General features: G+C 47.3%; 1 protein-coding gene across 4 annotated transcripts in view; it reads left to right on the top strand.

The window, feature by feature from the left end:
• The first annotated feature begins 13,619 nt into the window (after positions 1–13,619).
• Positions 13,620–20,902, top strand: part of ZNF326 (zinc finger protein 326) — a 79,271-nt gene continuing 71,988 nt past the window's right edge. The window contains exon 1 of one of the 4 annotated variants that reach the window (XM_029617546.1): positions 13,620–13,647. In XM_029617546.1, coding sequence (XP_029473406.1) covers positions 13,635–13,647 — 13 coding nt within the window. In that variant the 5' untranslated portion in view covers positions 13,620–13,634. Of the gene's footprint in view, positions 13,648–13,982; positions 14,138–14,525; positions 14,632–20,902 lie in introns of those variants that run through there. The other 3 variants (XM_029617547.1, XM_029617544.1, XM_029617545.1) reach the window with 3 other exon arrangements.

Below are 20,902 nucleotides of genomic sequence, written 5' to 3'. Positions count from 1 at the left end.
TTTTTAAGACGACCTGACAGAAGACTAAGAGGGACGTGGACGACCTGATAGAGAACTGAGAAGCTCCAGTTTATGGATACCGGATGTGGGTTTATAACCCCGGAAGAGTGGCCATGTTTTTTCAAATTGAATGGCGGTCGGAGACGCCGATCGCACAATGAAGGAACAAAAATTGAATTGAACCGTGAAAAATGTTGGGAGACCCTGGATTTCATCTAGATTCTATTCTTCTAGATTTTATTTGGATTCATCATTGCCCCTGAAGCAGGACCAGGGTGGTCCGAAACACGGCCGTGTCGGGACATTGAGGACATTCAAAAGCTAAGTATACCTTCGGGACTTGCGATTGTAGGAAATAAGATTCAAAGAAATTACAAATCAGTTTCTTATTTTGAAGGATTTATTCAGTCTTCACACATAATGTTGACATTTCTAATTAAGTTGAAGGCATAGGGTCTTGCTATGTTTTTAAATAAATTAAAAAACATACAAAATTTTTTTTTTCTATAAATAAATCAAATTTGGACCTGTATACTACAAGTGAGTCTGTATAACATAACATTCTCATGTAGATTAGAGGTCCTACAAATATATGAATATTCAAGAAATGCTTGTTTGTTGGTGTGAGTGGTTCAACAATTTGAAACGTTGTGATAAATAGATACCAGTGCTTATTTTGGTTTGATGTGTGGATATCAATACCACTTCCATCTTGGTTTTAGTGAACTCTGTATAATTATATTGTTTTGTTTCATTAATTAAAATGTGACTGCTGTCCTTTGTTTCTGTTTGAAGATTTTGTCCAAGATTTTGTTGGTGGTGTTACTAATAACTCTGCTTTAGCAACCAGGAAACAAAGATCGGTAGAAGCAAAGATTCCTTTATTGATCTAGTAGCAGTAGGAGCCCAACTCTGGCTGAGTTTCGTTCATTGAGATGAGCTGCCTCATTGAGATGAGCTGCCTCAGGGGCTGTAAAGTATCACACTCCTTTTTTTTAGTGGTTTAGCCACAATCAATCTTCTATTGTTAGTAGGGGTGTGAATCGTGTGATCGATCGTCTTAACGATCGATTTTGGCTGGGGGGGGGGAGGGAAATCTTATCGTCGTGTTTTTTTTTTTTTTAAATCGTAAATCGGGGGAGGGTGGGAAAACCGGCACACCAAAAAAACCCTAAAACCCACCCCGAACCTTTAAAACAAATCCCCCACCCTCGCGAACCCCCCCCAAAATGTTTTAAATTACCTGGGGTCCAGTGGGGGGGTCCCGACGCGATCTCCAGCTCTCTGGCCACGGCTGCATTGAGAAATGGCGCCGGTGGCCCTTTGCCCTTATCATGTGACAGGGCAAAGGTAGCGCCGGTGCCATTTTGGTTCCTGGCTCCCGACGTCACGCGTGCAGGAGATCACCCCCGCTGGATCCCCAGGGACTTTTGGCCAGCTTGGGGGGGCCTCCTGACCCCCACAAGACTTGCCAAAAATCCAGCGGGGGTCCAGGAGCGACCTCCTGCACGCAGGCCGTATTGCCAATCTTCAAAATGGCGCCGGCGCTACCTTTGCCCTCACTATGTCATACGGGCGAGTCGCCCGTATGACATAGTGAGGGCAAAGGTAGCGCCATCCTGCGAGAGGATGTAGGCATCATGAACGGATCCAGGAAACTTGAGGATAACGTCCTTGGTGTCACAGACCACCTGTATATTGAGGGAGTAAAATCCTTTCCAGTTATGGTAGGTGGCCTCTCCCCCTGGTGCTCTTATAGGGATGTGTGTGCAATCGATTGCCCCCAGGACTGAGGGAAAGCATGGCACTGATAGAAATCCTGTTCTAATGTAAACCGGTACGATAAGACCTGGTCTTGAGTGTCGGTATAGTAAAAGAAGTTAAATAAATAAATAAATAAATGATTTGATCTTGGTGCCATATGCTCTGAGGGAAGGTTATATACTGGTGTGTTTTCCTTAGCAAGGTGGCAAGCACCTGATCAATGCACATGGAGGTAGCAGACTGGCTAATGCCAGCCATGACACCCCCCCCCCCCCCCCAGAGGAGTTTGGATGGTGGCCGTAGCCACTTTTTATTTTTCAAAAAGAGACAAGACAGACATGATCCTTGACAATGCTTATCTGCATATATACCATATTGCATTAACAATCAATAAATTAATAAAGACCCAGAAGTATCTGAACAATACAGCATCACATAGACAGCTCTCAAACTCAATATATTAATTTGACATGTGCTATTTCCAAAATTTTCCTCAAATAGCATCATAAACTTCCAAGTTGTATTTTAAGGGAAAGGTAATACACTCCAGGATAGCCAGCTCCACAACTTTATTACGACAAACCGACACTTGCAGTGAGGTTTTCCAAAAGTATGCAATAGTTAAACATCCAGCTTCTAACAGCTGTGTATCTAATTTTGATAAGTTCTGTTCATCCCAACAGTTCAACAAGGAAAGTTGAAATGAAAACAGAACACTATTCCCCACAATTGTGGTAATCTCCTGAATATCTTCCCAAAATTGTTGCACTTTCCTGCACCCCCACCACATATGAATATAGCACTCTTGCTCACAACACAGCCACCAACACATGGGACTAGTAGCACTAAATCTAGAAAAAATATCAGGATATCGATATGTACAATTTAGTAGCCGATATATCAACTCTTGATTTTTATTGCAAATAGTTTATATGGATCGCCAGATCAACAACCAATCCGTATTGTCTAAATCTATATTCAGATCTGCGATAAATTTGTCTTATCAAATCAGAGCTAGTCTCATGTTCATCATTACTATACAAAAAGTGAGCGATATAGCTGCATGATGAGCTTGGGAGTCAAACAGATTGGGTTAAAAGCTTTTCCACCCTTGTCTTTTTTCTCAAGGATATTGGGCCTGTTGGATCCATGAAAACATCTCTTTTCAACTGAAAGTAAATATATTGAGTATGATTTGAGACTCCAAGTTCATCTCGCAATGACTGAAAACTCTCCCTCCCAAATGTGTCCCAGGTGTTGTGCTCCGCGGCCGTGGCGCCCCACGACCGCGTCCCCCTACCTGACTCTCAGCGCCATGAAAGCCCCGGGGGAGGGCTCCGACTCGGCCGTGCTGCCCGCTGCAGGGGAAGCCGTCCTGCTTCCCCCAGCGGCATCTCTCCTCCACCGGGGAGATCCAAGATGGCCACCGCCATGGGATCCAAGATGGCCACCATCAACTCATTTGCATTTAAAGGGACCTGGTCCCTTTAACTAGACTCACCTGCTTCCAATGATCCAGAGCAGAGGAAGTATATAGGGAGGCTTCCTCTGCTCATTCCTTGACTTGGCAACGTCTCTTGCGAGTGTTGTTTGAGTCTGCTTGCCTCGGTGAGTTCCTGCTTCTTGCTCCTGTTACGTCTTGGTGTTCTCTGGTTCCTGACTTCGGATTGGCTTACGGTGATTCTCTGGTTCCTGACTTCGGATTGGCTGACTGTGATTCTCTGGTTCCTTGGCTTGGCAAGCGGTGATTCTCTGGCACTCGACTTTGGACTGGTGAGCGTTGACCCTCTGGTATTCGACCTAGGACTTCTTCAAGACTCTGTCTCCAAGGGCCCACCTAAGTCCCAGCGGCCCGGGTCCCTACGGGCTCCTCCTGGGGGGACCACAGGCTTCCAGGGCGAAGCTCCAGTTGGCCTTTGCACCGTTGCCTGACCTTTCGAGGTCCACCTAAGTCCCAGCGGTCGGGTCCCTACGGGCTCCTCCTGGGGGGACCGCAGACCACCAGTGGTGAAGACACAGCACCTCATCCCGACTCCTCATCGCCTCCGTGTTCACCTCAGCCTCCAGTGCCAAGGGTCGACTGGTCCTACCTCCTGTCCTGCCTCGCCACCCGACGAGAGAGCCTATGGACCGTCCGGAAGGTATACCATCCTCTCGTCGGCCAAGGGTCCACAAGCCCGAACATAACAGATTGCCAAGTCCATGGACCCGGCGGAGGCCTCCGCCCGCCAGGCCATTCCGGGAATGGCCCAGTGCCTAAAGGATCAGCAACAGACCCTCGATGCCTTAGTTTCGGCTGTGCAGAGCCTCACCCAAAGCCTCGAGGCATTAGGGCCCATGAATCCTACACTACCCTCTCCGCCTGGGGCTCAAGGAGGCCGCCCTACTCAGCCGCATGCTGTCCCAGACCCCAGGCCCGACCTGGGGCAAGCAACTCCCGGCACCCTCTCGATACGCCGGAGAAGCAAAGTTGTGCCGGGGATTCCTCAGCCAGTGCCAGATCCGGTTTTCTTTGCTGCCTGCGCAGTTTCCCAGCGACCGAGTCAAGACGAATTACATTATGTCTCTACTCGACAGGAAGCCCCTGATCTGGGCCTCTCATCTGTGGGAGAGAAGAGACCCTGTCTTTGAAGACTTGACTCTGTTTCTGTCCACCTTCAGACAGGTATTTGATGAGCCGATCCGTAAGCCCACTGCCGTTTCAGAATTACTTCGGTTGCGACAGGGAACTCGGACTGTGGCCGAATACGCAACCGAATTCCGCACCCTAGCCGCAGAGTTAAATTGGAGGGAAGATTGCCTCCATGGGATCTTCTTAGAGGGGCTATCCTCACGCCTGCAGAATGAACTGGCCGCAAAAGAACTGCCGGACGACTTCGATGGCGTAATAGAACTAGCCAACCACGTGGACCGTCGTATGCGGTTACGCCTTCCTGAGGTAAGGGCAGCGAGGAAGTTCCCAACCCCTCCTAGGAGCGCCTCAACCGTTCCTCAAGCCCCCGCCGAGGAACCCATGGAATTGGGTCGCGGGAGAGACTCTTCACAGGAGCGGCAATGCTGAAAGAGAGAAGGACTTTGCTTTTACTGCGGCAGGGCAGGCCATCGAATAGCTGCCTGTCCAGCACGTCCGGAAAACTCTCGGGCCTAGGACCTGAAGGAGGTCCCATCCTGGGCCGTACTGCACCCGCACCTCCTCTGACGTTGCCGGTGGCGTTATCCTCGACAGACGGGGAGTTCCACACGCTAGCTCTAGTGGACTCCGGCGCCAGTGGCAATTTTATAATGAAGGGCCTGGTGGAATACCTTAAGATTCCACAAGTGCGTCTCTCTGCCCCCATGGTCATTTCCTCGATTCAAGGGAAGCCACTTCCAGAACGGGTGACACACGCCACGATGCCCGTCCAGCTGCGAGCTGGGGTCCTGCATCAAGAACAGATGTCGTTCTATGTCCTGGAGTACTCCATCCATCCAATCGTCTTGGGCCTTCCTTGGCTCCAGGAGCATGAACCCCAGTTCAATTGGAAGACTTTGCAGCTGGCTCATTGGGGACCAAACTGCCACGGCAATTGCCTACGCTCTGTGGTTCCAGCATCCTGCTCCATAGTGTCCACCACTCTTCCTGGCCTACCAGTTCCTTATGCCGCGTATGCGGAGGTTTTCTCGAAGCAACGGGCAGAGATACTTCCACCCCATCGAGCATTTGATTGTGCCATCCAACTCCTCCCTCGCATTGAACCCCCTCGGGGCCGCACTTACGCCCTCTCTCCCACAGAGACGCAGGCCATGAGTGAATATATCAAGGAGAATTTGGAGAGAGGCTTTATTCGGAAGTCTAAATCCCCGGCCGGGGCGGGCTTCTTCTTCGTCGCGAAGAAGGACCGGGAGTCTTCGCCCCTGTATCGACTACCGGGGTTTAAATGCCATTACGGTCAAGGATCGTTACCCCTTGCCCCTCATCTCGGAGCTCTTTGACCGGCTACAGGGTGCAAGGATCTTTTCCAAATTAGACCTCCGAGGGGCCTACAACCTCATCCGAATTAAGGAAGGAGATGAGTGGAAGACAGCCTTCAATACCCGAGACGGCCACTACGAGTATTTAGTGATGCCGTTCGGACTCTGCAACGTTCCCGCGGTGTTCCAGAACACCATGAATGAGATATTCCGGGATCTCCTGTACAAGTGCGTAGTGGTGTATCTGGATGACATTTCAATATTCTCGAATTCTGTCTGCACACCGGCAACACGTCATCCAGGTCTTGCAACGTCTCCGGGAACACCAGTTATACGCAAAACTAGAAAAGTGCCTCTTTGAGAAGGAGTCCCTTCCCTTCCTGGGATACATCATCTCCAACGAAGGCTTCCGTATGGACCCTCAGAAGCTGCAAGCCATTCGAGAATGGCCCCAGCCGTCTGGACTGAAGGCACTCCAAAGGTTCTTGGGGTTTGCCAATTATTATCGATCGTTCATTCCTCACTACGTGTCTGTAGTGGCACCGATGACTGCTCTAACCCGAAAAGGCGCGGACCCTAAGAAATGGCCTCCGGAAGCGGAGACCGCCTTCCATCGACTCAAGGAATTGTTCCTGCAACAACCGTGCCTTTGGCACCCAGATCCTCAGCACCCATTCATCATCGAAGTAGACGCCTCCTCGGAAGGTATAGGCGCCATCTTGAGCCAAGTGTCGGAGGCTCACAAACTTCGTCCGTGTGCCTTCCTCTCGCGCCAGTTCTCCCCAGCAGAGAGAAACTACGCCATAGGCGATAAGGAGTTGTTGGCAATCAAAGTTGCTCTCGAGGAATGGCGCCCTTGGCTGGAGGGGGCACAGCATCAGTTCACTGTCTATACGGATCATAAGAACCTCGAATACCTGCACCGAGCACAACGGCTCAACCCACGGCAAGCACGCTGGGCCTTGTTTTTCACCCGGTTTAATTTTGTGCTCCGCTACAGACCGGCAGAGAAGAACATCAAGGCTGATGCTCTATCCCGTGTATTTGAATATACTGAAGGCTCAGAGGAACTGCGATACATCATCGAGCCGTCCCGCCTCCTTTTGTCTGCTACCACGACTATCCCTCCAGGGAAAACCTTAGTTCCTCCGGGCTTGCGGAAACAAGTCTTGGCATGGGCCCACGACTCCCGCTGTTCTGGTCACCCAGGGCAATCCCAGACACTTCAGATCCTGCGCCGCTATAACTGGTGGCCAAAGGTCAACAAGGATGTTAGAGCGTATGTAGAATCCTGTCAGTCCTGCGCTCGCCACAAGAGAATCTTCGGCTCGACCCCAGGGCTCCTTCAGCCGTTACCTATGCCCTCCGAACCATGGACTCATGTGGCTACCGACTTCGTGGTAGACTTGCCACCATCCAGCGGCAACACAGCAATTTGGGTGGTCATTGACCGTTTTAGTAAAATGGCGCACTTCGTGCCGTTGCCAGGACTACCGTCTACTCCGCAACTCGCTCAGCTGTTTGTCCAACACGTCTTCAGGCTACATGGCCTCCCTAAAAGTATCCTCTCGGATCGCGGACCACAATTCACTGCCAAATTTTGGAGGGCCCTTTGTTTGAAGTTCGACGTCACATTAGACTATACGTCCGGTTACCATCCTCAGACCAATGGTCTCGCTGAGAGAACTAATCAGACGTTGAAACAATTCCTCCGGTTATACGTCAGTGAAAAACAAGATGACTGGGCCAGCCTGCTGCCCTGGGCCGAATTCGCACTAAATTCCCACGTCTCTGCGGCAACAGGATCCTCCCCGTTTCAGGTAGTTTATGGGAAACAGCCACGACCGCCACTGCCTGTCCCCACCACGGTGACGTCTCCAGTAGCCCAGCTCTCGGCTGAAGAGCTGCATCGCCTATGGTTGTCCACAAAGCGCACTCTGATCAAGGCCAGTCAGACAGCTAAGAAGTATGCGGACCAGCACAAGAGACCATACCCACCTCTCCGACCGGGCCAAAAGGTTTGGTTGAGTACACAATTTATCCGGTTGAAGCTGCCATCCTCTCGATTGGCTCCGCGATTCATCGGGCCGTTCCCCATCATCCGGCAGGTGGGTGCAGTCTCCTATCAACTGCGCCTCCCTCCGTCTCTTAAGATACATAATACCTTTCATGTCTCTCTCCTGAAACCTCTGGTATTGTCATGGCCCTCCAGCACGCCTCCTACTCCCCAACCTGTCGCCTCTGAAGATGACCTCACCTATCAGGTCCGGGAAGTACTAGATGTGAGGAAGCATCAAAAGAAGTGGGAATACCTGTTAGCGTGGGAAGGCTTCGGCCCCGAGGAGAACTCCTGGGAGCCTCTGGCTAACATCCTGGATCGGAGTCTATCGGACCAGTTCCACCAAGACCACCCGTCCAAACCCAGGCCTCCAGGGAGCCGCCCTAAAGAGGGGGGTACTGTTGTGCTCCGCGGCCGTGGCGCCCCTCGACCGCAACCCTTCACCTGACTCTCAGCGCCATGAAAGCCCCGGGGAGGGCTCCGACTCGGGCCCGTGCTGCCCGCTGCAGGGGAAGCCGTCCTGCTTCCCCCAGCGGCATCTCTCCTCCACCGGGGAGATCCAAGAAGGCCACCGCCATGGGATCCAAGATGGCCGCCGTCAACTCATTTGCATTTAAAGGGACCTGGTCCCTTTAACTAGACTCACCTGCTTCCAATGATCCAGAGCAGAGGAAGTATATAGGGAGGCTTCCTCTGCTCATTCCTTGACTTGGCAACGTCTCTTGCGAGTGTTGTTTGAGTCTGCTTGCCTCGGTGAGTTCCTGCTTCTTGCTCCTGTTACGTCTTGGTGTTCTCTGGTTCCTGACTTCGGATTGGCTTACGGTGATTCTCTGGTTCCTGACATCGGATTGGCTGACGGTGATTCTCTGGCACTCGACTTTGGACTGGTGAGCGTTGACCCTCTGGTATTCGACCTAGGACTTCTTCAAGACTCTGTCTCCAAGGGCCCACCTAAGTCCCAGCGGCCCGGGTCCCTACGGGCTCCTCCTGGGGGGACCGCGGGCTTCCAGGGCGAAGCTCCAGTTGGCCTTTGCACCGTTGCCTGACCTTTCGAGGTCCACCTAAGTCCCAGCGATCGGGTCCCTACGGGCTCCTCCTGGGGGGACCGCAGACCACCAGTGGTGAAGACACAGCACCTCGTCCCGACTCCTCATCGCCTCCGTGTTCACCTCAGCCTCCAGTGCCAAGGGTCGACTGGTCCTACCTCCTGTCCTGCCTCGCCACCTGACGAGAGAGCCTATGGACCGTCCGGAAGGTATACCATCCTCTCGTCGGCCAAGGGTCCACAAGCCCGAACATAACACCAGGTAGTGGGCAATCCAAATCATAAGTACCTGGCAAGTACCCAAACATTAGATAAATCACAAGCTACTATTGCTAATTACCGTAATAGCAATTTATGGATTTTTCCTCTAGGAACTTATCCAAACTTTTTTTAAACCCAGTTATACTAACTGCTGTAACCACATCCTCTGGCAATGAATTCCTGAGCTTAACTATGTGCTGAGTGAAATAGAATTCTCTTCGATTTGTTTTAAATGAGCTACTTGCTAACTTTAAGGAGTGCCCCCCTGGTCCTTCTGTTATCTGAGAGAGTAAATAACCGATTTTCATTAACTTGTTCAAGTCCTTTCATGATTTTGTAGACCTCTATCATGCCCCCCCCCCCCCCCTCAGTTGTCTCTTCTCTACATTGAACAATCCTCACTTCTTTAGCCTTTTCTCATAGGGCAGTCATTCCATGCCCCTTATTTTGGTCACCCTTCTCTGCACTTTCTCCAGAGCAGCTATATCCTTTTTGAGATGCGGTGACCAGAACTGCACACAGTATTCAAAGTGCAGCCTCACCATGAAGCAATACAGAGGCATTATGACATCCTCTGTTTTATTTGCCATTCGCTTCCTAATAATTTCTAACATTCTGCTTGCTTTTTTGATTGCCTTAGCACACTGAGCCATCGATTTCAAAGTATTATCCACTATGATGCCTAGATCTCTTTCCTGGGCGATAAATCTTAAGACAGAACCTAACATTGTGAAATTACAGCCAGGGTTATTTTTCCCTAAATGCATCACGTTGCACTTCTCCACGTTAGAGGTTTGTCAGGGATGAGGTAAGGGGGAGGGTGGCACCAACACTGAATCAGTGCCTAGCGACTGAGGGCAACCAAATTCACCCCTACTATCATGTAACTATGAAATATCAAAGTGACTGAAAAATAAGTAACCCTCCACAAGGTATTTTCTAAAACTAGATTTAATGAAAATTTGAGGAATGGATGAATGTTCCTGTGAGGCAGTGTCCCTAGTGTGCAGGACCAGACTCGATGCCTGGTCCATCTTAAATCCACTGAGAGTATGCTGTGGAGTTCAGAGGCTGTAACCAGAGACAAGGGAATAAGAGCTGGGATCTGGGTAGGGATAACCAGACCAGGCCTATGGCTCTAGAAGGAAGGCAACTCCTGTAATAAACTGTCCAAATATTAAGCTGAGATGAAGCTGAAGTGTGAGTACTGAGGGAAGCAATACTGAACTGTAAGTAAATAGAGTACACTGTTCTGAAGGCAAGACAGCCTACTGTTGTGCATGTGTGAAGCTGTAATAAAGATATACTGTTTTAAGCAAGGCTGGAATTGGACTAGTTTGTCTCCAGGCCTGTGGGAATCATCGCTCAGTCTCACATATGGTGTCATGAATGGGATTTTTTCTAAAGATTTGCACAGGAAAAAAAAAACCCCAGCCTCCAAGAAAGTGTCTGTTTGGAGTACAGAAAGTTGTCAAGAGGACCTGTGGTTCTAAACATAGTACAGAAAACAGGAGCCCTGTGATTCTAAAACAAAGCACTGGAAAAACCCCCCAAAACAAAACAAAAGTTTAAAAGTTTCAGATAGAGAGGAAACTGAGTTGGCCTGGTTGCAGGGACAGCCAGCAAGTGGTAGGTTTGTACTGGCTAATGAGAGAAGCTCAGCTGGAGGTAGATAGGAAATTAAAAGCAATTTAGATAATGCTGGTTATTCAGGCTTGGGTTACCTCACTGCTGCCACCTTCTGGGCAGTACCACCAAGCTGTATAATAAACACAAATTCTCTGTGTCTGCGTGTATAGAGTCTAGCCTAGTGCTGTGGTTCCCCACGGGGCTCCTCCCCGTGGGAGTGGCCATCTTCGCAGTACCCAAGAATCCACTCAAACACCTCAAGACCATAACACACAAGCTGTAATAGCAATTGAATACAGATCTGAGACACTCAGACTAGCTCTGAGTAAAGCCACCTCTCCAGACAACACCCGAGAAAAAAGTGTGTGGCATACCGCACAGCATCACAGAGCACTGAGAGCGGCGATTGGCTGCATTAGAAAATTGCTTAGCTCTGAGAGGTTGCATTCTCGTCTCCTTGCCAACCTGTCTGACCCACTCTATGACAGGGCTGTGAGGTCACTTATGACTCACAGGAAAGGGTTGGTTTTTGCTATGGATACTCTCACGTGGCCTTCTATTTCAAACAGCCGCTAAGAAATCACTGCGAACCAAAAGAATGAAACTAATTTGATATGTTTCATTCGTGGGGGATCGCCATGCGTTTCGCGAACCCACGAATAAAACGAACAGGGACTTATGATTTGCGGATTGCATATTTGTTGAAAACGAATGCACATCCCTACCATTCCCTCTCCTCCACACACAGGCTAGCTCTATATCCTCTCCTCCACATACACACAGGCTCCACTCCTTTTCCTCCACACACGCACACACACAGGCTCCACTCCCTCTCCTCCACACACACACAGGCTCCATTCCCTCTCCTTCATACACACACATTGGTTCCACTCCCTCTCCTCCACACACACACAGGCTCCATTCCCTCTTCTACACACACACACACACACGCTCCATTGCTTCTCCTCCATACACACAAAGGCTAGCTCAATACCCTCTCCTACACATACACACTGGATCCACTCCCTCTCCTACACACACAGACACTGGCTCCACTCCCTCTCCTACACACACACACACACACGCTCCATTCCCTCTTATCCATTTACAGACACACACGCTCCATTCCCTCTTCGCCACATACACACAGGTTAGCTCCATACCCTCTCCTTTACTCACACACACGAGCTGGCTCCACTCCCACTCCTCCGCATACATACAGGCTCCATTCCCTTTCTTTCTTACATACTCATATACTCTGGCTCCACTCCCTCTCCTTCACACACACACACACACGCACGCTCCACTCCCTCTGCTCCATATACACACACAGGCTGGTTTCATTCCCTCTCCATACATACACACACACTGGTTCAATTTCTTCTCCTTCATACACACACTGGCTCTACTCCCTCTCCTCCACACAAACACTTGCGGGCAAGCTCTGGCTCCAGTCCCTCTCCTTCAGGTAGGTCATGGGCCTCCTCCTCTTCTGCTGTCAGGCGGCATAAGTGCCCCTGGTGGCCGAAGAGCTTTTTCTTCTTTGGGCAGCATGGGATCCCCTGCCCCCTTGGCGCCCCCCTTCAGCCTGGCGCCTGAAGGCTTTGGCTCCTCTGGCCCCCCCTACCACGCCACTGCTTGTTGGGTACCTTAGTAGGAGTGGGGCCATCTCATCGCATCCCTCACCTCAGGCAGATTAGCTTGAGCTGTTCCTGACTGCGGGCACCAGCTACTGATAAAGCGCTGGGCTGCCGCCACTCTAAACTAACTCCCAGGGCCTGACATCATCATCATCATAGGTTGTACATATTAGCTTATCAAAGGATGTCAGGCTAGGAAGGCAGCTCAGAGGCTCAATCACATGGCAGCAGCAAATTTTCTGATGCACCACCAATTTCAGCAGTCATCCTTTGCCCCCTACACACAAACACACATACACTTCCTCTCATGGACATAGGCTCCCTCATACTCCTTCTCTTTTCCCTAGAGTCTGCGGGGGAAGCGGGAATTCCGCAGCCTCCTTCACTCAGGTTGCCTGCATGTTGAGATGCACTGGCCACCTTGCAGCTTCCTTTAGTCTTTGGCTGCTGGTGGCCAGTGGCCTCCTTTTGTCTTCATCTGCTGGTGGGATGAGGTAGCCTGGCGGGTCCCTTCTTTGTGGCCACAGCAGGATGGGGTCCGTGGTGGCTTGTCGGGGCTTTTTTTTGCACGATGTAGGCTTTCTCTTCTACTGTTATGGTCTGGAGGATCCATGGAACTCCAGTTGGGAACCACTGTTGTAGCTAAAAGATGTGCTGTGAGCCCTTGGCCCTGCCCCCTTTCCTAAGCTCTGATTAGAAACTGTGAAGAGAGGAGGTGGGGCACAATGTCCTGTACCCTTCCTGTGTGCAAGAGAGCTGCTGAAGTGAAGCTGGCACAAAGAAAGGCAAGGAGGGTGGGGGGAGACAGGCTACAGTGGAAGATGGGGGAGAGGAGGCAATTGTTGACTATCAAGCAGAAAATAAATAAGAGAAAGATAGGAGCCACAAGGAATAGAGGGTAGAATCAAGAAAGGGGAGAGACAGACAGCAGGGATAAGAGAAAGGAGGGAAGGGGGAGAGGTAAGAGGGGGCCCAGAGAGGGAAACAGAGAAGCTTACACGATAGGGAAGGAGGAAATAGACTGTGGTTGTAGTATGTGTGATTATGGTAAAAATACAATTTAAGAAAGTCTGTGAAGGGTTGGCGGCAAGAATATATGTTAAAAGCCTCCCTTTTGAAAATGGTTCCTGCTTGGTAGCTCTGCCTATAACCCCTCTTGAAATAGAGCATTATTTCTGGAAATTATTTCAGTTCTATGAATTTTACCACTGCGGAGAGACGATAGATGCTGTTATCCACAAAAAGTATGCACCAATGAAAAGCTCCGTGCTGAAAAAAAAGACGTATGATTTGCCTCGGTAAGCCTAATTAAATTTCAAGCTTTTATTGCAGAAAATGTTCATGAAAGTTCTTTGGCCACATCGGTGGCTATAATCGCTTTAATTCGTGGCGAAAGTTACTTAATTGCGTCAATGCTTGTGTTTTGTTGTTGATGAATTACATTCTCGTGGTCTATGTATGGTTATTTTATTTTATGCTTGTTGGTCATGTACATAAAGAATAAAGGAAATATTAAAGAAAACGCAGTGTGAAAAAACATGACATTCCGACCTTCCAACTATATTTAAATATTGCCCTAGGAACATTCTTTCAACCTTAATCCTGGCTGTGAATCACACTCCCAGAGACCTGCGCAGCATCAAACTACTGTCACGTGGTCTCACTGGCCAATCGGAAAAGAGCATTTTACTTTTACCCTTAGAGCCCCAGCCTTTCTCCGTCTTTTCTCTGTTGCTGAGGGAGCGGTTCTCAAGTGACTAATATTGTCTCGCGTGGACAGTCGCTGAGGTGAGGACACCTTTTTTTTTTGTGCTTAACATCACGGTGCCGCAGAGGTTGCGGAGCGAGAAGGTTGTGGTTTACTAAATTCTTAACGGTGGCAGGAAGCGGCTGGTGAGGAAAATACCCGCCGCTTTAAAATGGCGGCTCGGGGTTTGTGCAGGCGTTATTTGTACACGCATGGCGTCTGTCCGAATGCATGCCGTTGGCACATGTTGTGACTTCTGTGTCATCGTAAATAATCATTAGTGTAAACGTGGAGCAGTTGCGTTGAGTTGATTTACGAAACTGGCATGACTTTTTTTTTGTAGGCCTTCTGTGCGAGTCTCTCTTTTTTGCTTTGTTAAGCCTCCACGGGGATCATGCAACGCTCTTTAGGAACGGGTCTTATTAATTTACTTTTTCACTTTTTATGGCTGGGAATGGTGAGGATAATTTTGTTGCCAGGTTAAAACGTGACCTACTGGGTTTACCGTTTGGAGTTAGTCCAGGCCTTTTATCTGGTAAAGAACCACTAGTACTTGATCAATTAATCACTGCCATTTTTTATTGTAAACTCCTCCTCTTCCTTCCCCCGATAGGTTTCAGCATTTATTTAAAGCATATAGGTATATATTTAGTTGCTTAGGGTGTTTAGAATGTGCGCTCAAATGGGCAAAAACAATTACAACGCTTAGTCTTGACATTTAAAAATTGTTCAATTAGTTTCTTTAAGTATTTGAGGTGTTTCTATATTCTAAGGTCTTTTATCTATTTTATTGTATGGTCAGTCGGTCAGTCAGTCCCACTGTCGGGCTGTGGCCACCAGCTGGCGCCTGGAATAGTGGAAGGTGTACTGTGCAAAAATATGCTTTGTAAAGCCCTGTCTCGTCCATACATATGCACACGGGCTCCCATACACACATGGGGACTGATGCTCATATGTGCCCGTTTTCCTAACGCCTGCAGAGGCACCCCCTGGGTTTCCGATGCAATAATCTAATGAGCTGCTGCACTAAAAAGGACGCACTAAGGGAAATTGTGCAACCCTAGCGCTCCATCGGGTGCACGGGTTAGGGAAATAGGTGCGCGGTGTTCGTTTTTATCCCTGTCCAGTGAACACTGCAACTGCTTGAATACAAGTAAATTACAAATTCTTACTGTTGAACATTATCCAACAGACGCTTGTTTTTGGATCTTAAATGCTGACTTTTGGAACAAGTAACGACATCAGGAAACCTTTTAAAATAAATATGCATGTGTGAGGAGATTATGAAGGAGTGATGTATGTGAGAGAGTGGTAGGGTGGTGTGTGTGAAAAGGGGATTGTATGTAATTGAGGGAGTGAGGCCACTTGTTTGAGAGAGGAGGAGCCTGTTTAAGGGCATATGTATGTGTGAGAGCCTTTTTGACGGGATGTGTGTGTTTGAGAGAGAGGTAGCCTGTCTGAAGTTGTATGCCTGAGAGAGAAAGGGAGCCTGTGTGGGGGTGTGTGTGTGAGAGAGAGAAGGGCAGTACTGAGAGGAGTCTAACTCTGGCAGTGAGGAGAGAGTGGAAGGGGGTGAATCTAGAGGGGGAGGGGAGAGATAGTAGCAGGTGGAGGAGTTGGGGCTTGACAGAGCAAAGTGAAAGGAGACTGGCCAGGGGAGTAAGGAGAGAGGATGGAAGGGACCGTGAACTTCTAGGGAAATTTTGCTCAAAATATTTAAAACCTGCATCTTTAAGTAATTTTTTTCTATATTACATTTAATTAATTACTTAGACGTTATTGGTCAAAATAACAAATACACATGACAAAGTATGCAGGATTTTGCAGAATTTTAAAATTTTGTGAGGAATTCCCCCAGCAATATTAAACTGGTCAGCTCTCAGTGGAGGACATTAAATAGTGCAGTACTGCAACCAGTGCTTTTTTTAAATATTTCATAGCAATCACTATTTACTGCTTTCTAGACTTGGGCAACAAGCAATGTCTAATATACTGTCAATGTAGTTTATAATGTAAATTTCTATATGCTTTCTGTTAATTTGTTTTATTTTCTTAACTAATCATTTTCATTTTTATTTGGTTTTAAAATTTAATTTGGTTATGAACCAGTCAATCTGAGCAATGCTGTGCAATTGCTAGTCTATAGGGACTGCATGTACTATAACAGGATATTGTGCAGGATGTCTGTTTTTATTGTTAGATCAGTTGAAGTAGGATGTCTAATGCATATGGTGGGGCATAAAGTGCAGGTCGTCACTTTTTCCTTTTGAGCCTCTTATAACTGGTATTGTATGAATTTGAAGAGAAAAAATGGCATTTTTAAGTTTTTTAATTTTGTATAAAAGTTGTGATTTTGTAAAATTTTGGATTCTCCAATTAAAGTATTTTCTTATACAAAATGTTTGCAAGTTAATTTTAGTCACTGGTGCCTGTTTCGGAGCTAGCACTATTTTCATGTTTGAGCCCCCAAACCTTTTATAGTTGGCATCATACAGAGCAAGTGATCCTTGGTATGTTTCCATGTAAACGTCTGGTTTTAACTTTACATTTTAGAGCCTGGTTTACCAAGTTTTTTCCCCCCATAGACACAGCATGATTCTATACCATTTTTTAAATCAATTTAACTCTTAGTTTCTTCTAAATGTAAATTGTGCCATAAGACATTGCTACTATAATAGGAGCATTCTAGTTAACTCAGCTATATTCTGGACAAGCACCTATCCTAATGCTTCATTTATTTTTTTTTTAAAGGTTTATATACTGCACGCTACTAAAGAATGCCTGAGGTGGTTTACGTGTTAAAAAATAACATAAAAGCCCAAAACATAAACAAAGCAAACAAAATTAATATCACAGCATTGGAGAATCAAAAATCTGCATATAATTCAACGAGCCTATAACAAACCAAGTGGCTGATGCAAAAAAAAAAAAAGCATGGAAAGCGGGCGCTGAAAAGTCAGCGGCTGCTTTTTTAACGCGCGCATGGCGCCCACAAGGGGCACCATGCTATATTGTAATTAGAGGGTAGGGTTAGCAAGGAGGTGCTAAACTCTGCGTCTGTTTTCATAACGTGGCCGGCCGGTTATGAAAACCGACACCGGCCAGCTGAGTTTGTTTTTTTTTTTTTGTACTTCTTTTCAATGCGCTCAGCTACGCCAGCTCCAGGCAGGCGATAATAGCTGAGTGATAAATGTGCATCTGAGACTCACATTTATTTTTTTTGCATTGGAGTGAATGAGTAATAGCCTCATTCCCATGCATTTGCATGCATGTGATGAGCACTATCCCATTCACTCCGCATTGGACATGCGTTAAATAGGTGCTAATCCCCCTTTTGCATTAGGGGGTGGATTAGCGCCTATTTAACCTGCACCTGACTTGGCTGAGCACACTGTATTTCATTGGTCCTCAAGTTATTGGAAGTTGGTTAAATTGAAAAACATTTTTATTGGAATGCCAATTTAAATAAGGCAGTTTTTAAGGCTTTCTTGAAGTTTTGTATGTCTGGAATATTTTGTACAGCATCTGGCAAAGAGTTCCAAAGGCTCGGCCCAGTGACAGAGAAGACTAGGTTTTTGGTAATGTCCAGTCTTGCCACTTTAGGGGTGGGTACAGTATTTTTCGCTCCAAAAGACACACTCCCCCCCCCCCCCCCCCCCCCCCAAAGTGGGTGGAAAATGTCTGTGCGTCTTATGGAGCAAATATTTTAAAAAAACCCCCACCCAACCCTTTGAGGTTAACTACAACCCTCCACCCTCCTGACACCCCCCCCCCCCCCAAGACTTGCCAAAAGTCCCTGGTTGTCCAGCGGGGGTCTGGGAGCGATCTTCTGCACTCGGGCCATTGGCTGCCAGTATTCAAAATGGTGCCGATAGCCTTTGCCCTTACTATGTCACAGGGGCTACCGGTGCCATTGGTCGGCCCCTGTCACATGGTAGGAGCAATGGATGGCTGGTGCTATTTTGTGGGCTGTCCATTGCTCCTACCATGTGACAGGGGCCGACCAATGGCACCGGTAGCCCCTGTGACATAGTAAGGGCAAAGGCTATCGGCGCCATTTTGAATACTGGCAGCCAATGGCCCGAGTGCAGAAGATCGCTCCCAGACCCCCGCTGGACAACCAGGGACTTTTGGCAAGTCTTGGGGGGGGGGGTCAGGAGGGTGGGGGGTTGTAGTTAACCTTAAAGGGTTGGGATGGGGTTTTTTGTTTTTTTGTTTTTCCCCAACAAAGAGCAAGATAAAAGTTTTCTGATCCGGGGAGTAGACAGAAATTGCCCTCCCCAGACCCGAAAATGAAATGGGGACCAAAAAAATGTTATGCCCTCCCCCTAATTTGCTCCATAAGACGCACAGATGCCTAGGAACAGAGCCGGTTTAGCACACCATTATTATTATTTTTTTTTTTTTTTAATTTTCCTGCTCTGAATCCTCGGTGGGTCTTATGGTCAAGTGCTTCTTATGGAGCGAAAAGTACGGTATTTCCAGCAGGTTCTTATTTGATGAACGAAATTCTCTTGATGGCTTATATGGAAGAATCCTTGTGTAATACTGGATACAAAATGCCACAAGGAACCAATGTAGGGAAATCAGAGTTTGGCTAATATCGCCGAACTGAATACCGGTTAAGACGTGCAGCCGAGTTTTGAATTATTTGTAGTGGACAAATTGAGTATGTGGGGAGGTTTAGGTATAAGTATTTACAGTAATCACGATTGAGTATTAATGATTGTAAAACTAAGCGGAAGTCATGCGTTTGTAGGAGAGGTTTTAGAAGTTTCAGTAAATGCAACTTTTTAAAAATGATTTCACTATGGTGGAAATATATTTGACTTAGATTTATCCAGAAGTCTCATATCTAAATTCCTTGCCTTGGTGATAGATATGCACTATCCTTGGAAAATCAAGATTGGAACATCATAAGAAGGGGAAAACACTATTTCTGTTTTGGCAATATTAAGTTTTAATCTATTGTGAGAGAACCAACATTTTAATAGAATTCATGCAGAGTGAAACCAAGGATAGGGTATCAAACAATGGTTCTGTACAGAACGAAAAATTGGATATCATTTGCATGGATTTGATAATTTATTCTTAAGCATGCTCATAACTGAGAAAAAGGTGATAGGTAAATGTTGAATAATGTGGCCGAGAGTGCTGACCCGTGTGGAACACCTGTTAATGTATTGCAGTTTGAAAGTTTGGATCTAATTTCACTTGTTGTGTTGTCAGTTAAATATGAAGAGAACCATTTACGAATTGATCCTGTGATCCCAATTGATTGCAGACACATTAGAAGGAACTATTGTCAAGAATATCGAAAGCTACTGTTATGTTGAACAGCAGCAGAATATAGCCCATATTTCATTATTATGTTTTATTCAATGTTCACAGTATGATCACAGCCCTCTATTTCCTGTGGCAGATCAGAGGTAGATTTCTGTGGCACAACTGAGGAGAGTTAATTGGCTTATTACATGCACATATATTTTACATAACAAAACTAGTTTTTCAACCTTACTCATGAGTCTGTATAATCTATTGCATTTTTGGGGGGAGTGTTGTGTGTAGGCGCTTGGATATCTTAACAAGAGAAGCACAGGCATCTGTGGGATGTGGGGTTATTCTAATCCATCCCTGTTTATCCTAGCATTCCATCCCTGCCCAGTCTTATTGTTCTCTCTTCTGCCCCCACAACACATGCACACTCCCCTTGATGATAGTTCTTTCTCGCTAGCAACTACCATCTCGTTCAATTATTCCTTCTGCCCCCTTCCCAGCTGATAATTGTTTCCTGATGTGGACCAGCAAGAGGAGTGCAGCAGTACTTTAGGTTGCTTCCTCCTCCTGGCCTGGATTGAGATGGGGATTTATCATGGGTGGGAAGGGAGGGACTTAATTCATTTCTTACCATTCAGACAGTCTAATCCACGACCAGTGGGTTATGCACCTTTACCAGCAGATGGAGACAGAGCAAAGCTGATGTCATGGTTTATACACCCCTGCACTTACATCAGTCTGCCAGTATTCTCCATCTCCAGAAGATGGTGGATGTGTATCTCTATATTGGGGTCTGCTTAAAAAAAAAAAAATTAAAAGGGAGAAATTAATTTGCCCCACTCTCTCTTGTGGTGATAGCTTATGGTCCCTCCCTCAGTCGAGTTTTCCTGAAGTGATATCTGCAGATCCCTCCTTCAGTGTGCCTTGGTTCAGTAGCTGGTTTTCCAGAGTGGACATTACTGTAGAGAGAAACAGAGAGCCGAGAGGCTAGCGGGTGCAGGACGCCAAGTGTGGCAGTGAAGGCCTTTGCCCTCTCCCCCTGCAGTCAGAGACTGACTCTACTTGGCCAGGACAGGCTGAGCTCAGGTAAAGGGTGCACAGTTGTCAGATGCCTTTAGGAGCATGCTGCTAGTGGGTGTTTTATCTATGGCACCAGTAGCAAAGAAGCCTATGCGCCTTATCCTTTGTGCTTCTTGCCATAATCAGGCATCTCAGCCTGGTGTCCCCTCTAACGTGTGTCACCACTGCTTGAAGGCTCAGGAAGAGTTGTCTCCATCTGATTTTGCTGATCCCAGCCCTTTCTAGCATGATGTCTAAATTGGACAGGAGGGGGTCATGTCAGAAGTTTTGCCTGGTTTTGGGGCTCTCCTAACTAGTTCGTCGACAGGGGAAGGCAACTCTGGGTGTAGGACAAACGCCCCCTGGTTTTTCTTTTCTTTTCTTTTTTTTTTAATTCTTTCACTTTTTTCATTTTTACAAACAGAAAAATTTACATTAAATTAAATCTCATAAATTATTTTCTTGAACAG

Source organism: Rhinatrema bivittatum, chromosome 10, assembly GCF_901001135.1.
Source record: "Rhinatrema bivittatum chromosome 10, aRhiBiv1.1, whole genome shotgun sequence".
Lineage (NCBI taxonomy): Eukaryota > Metazoa > Chordata > Amphibia > Gymnophiona > Rhinatrematidae > Rhinatrema > Rhinatrema bivittatum.
The sequence above is the reverse complement of the archived record's forward strand: the minus strand, read 5'-3'. Positions and strand labels throughout refer to the sequence as shown.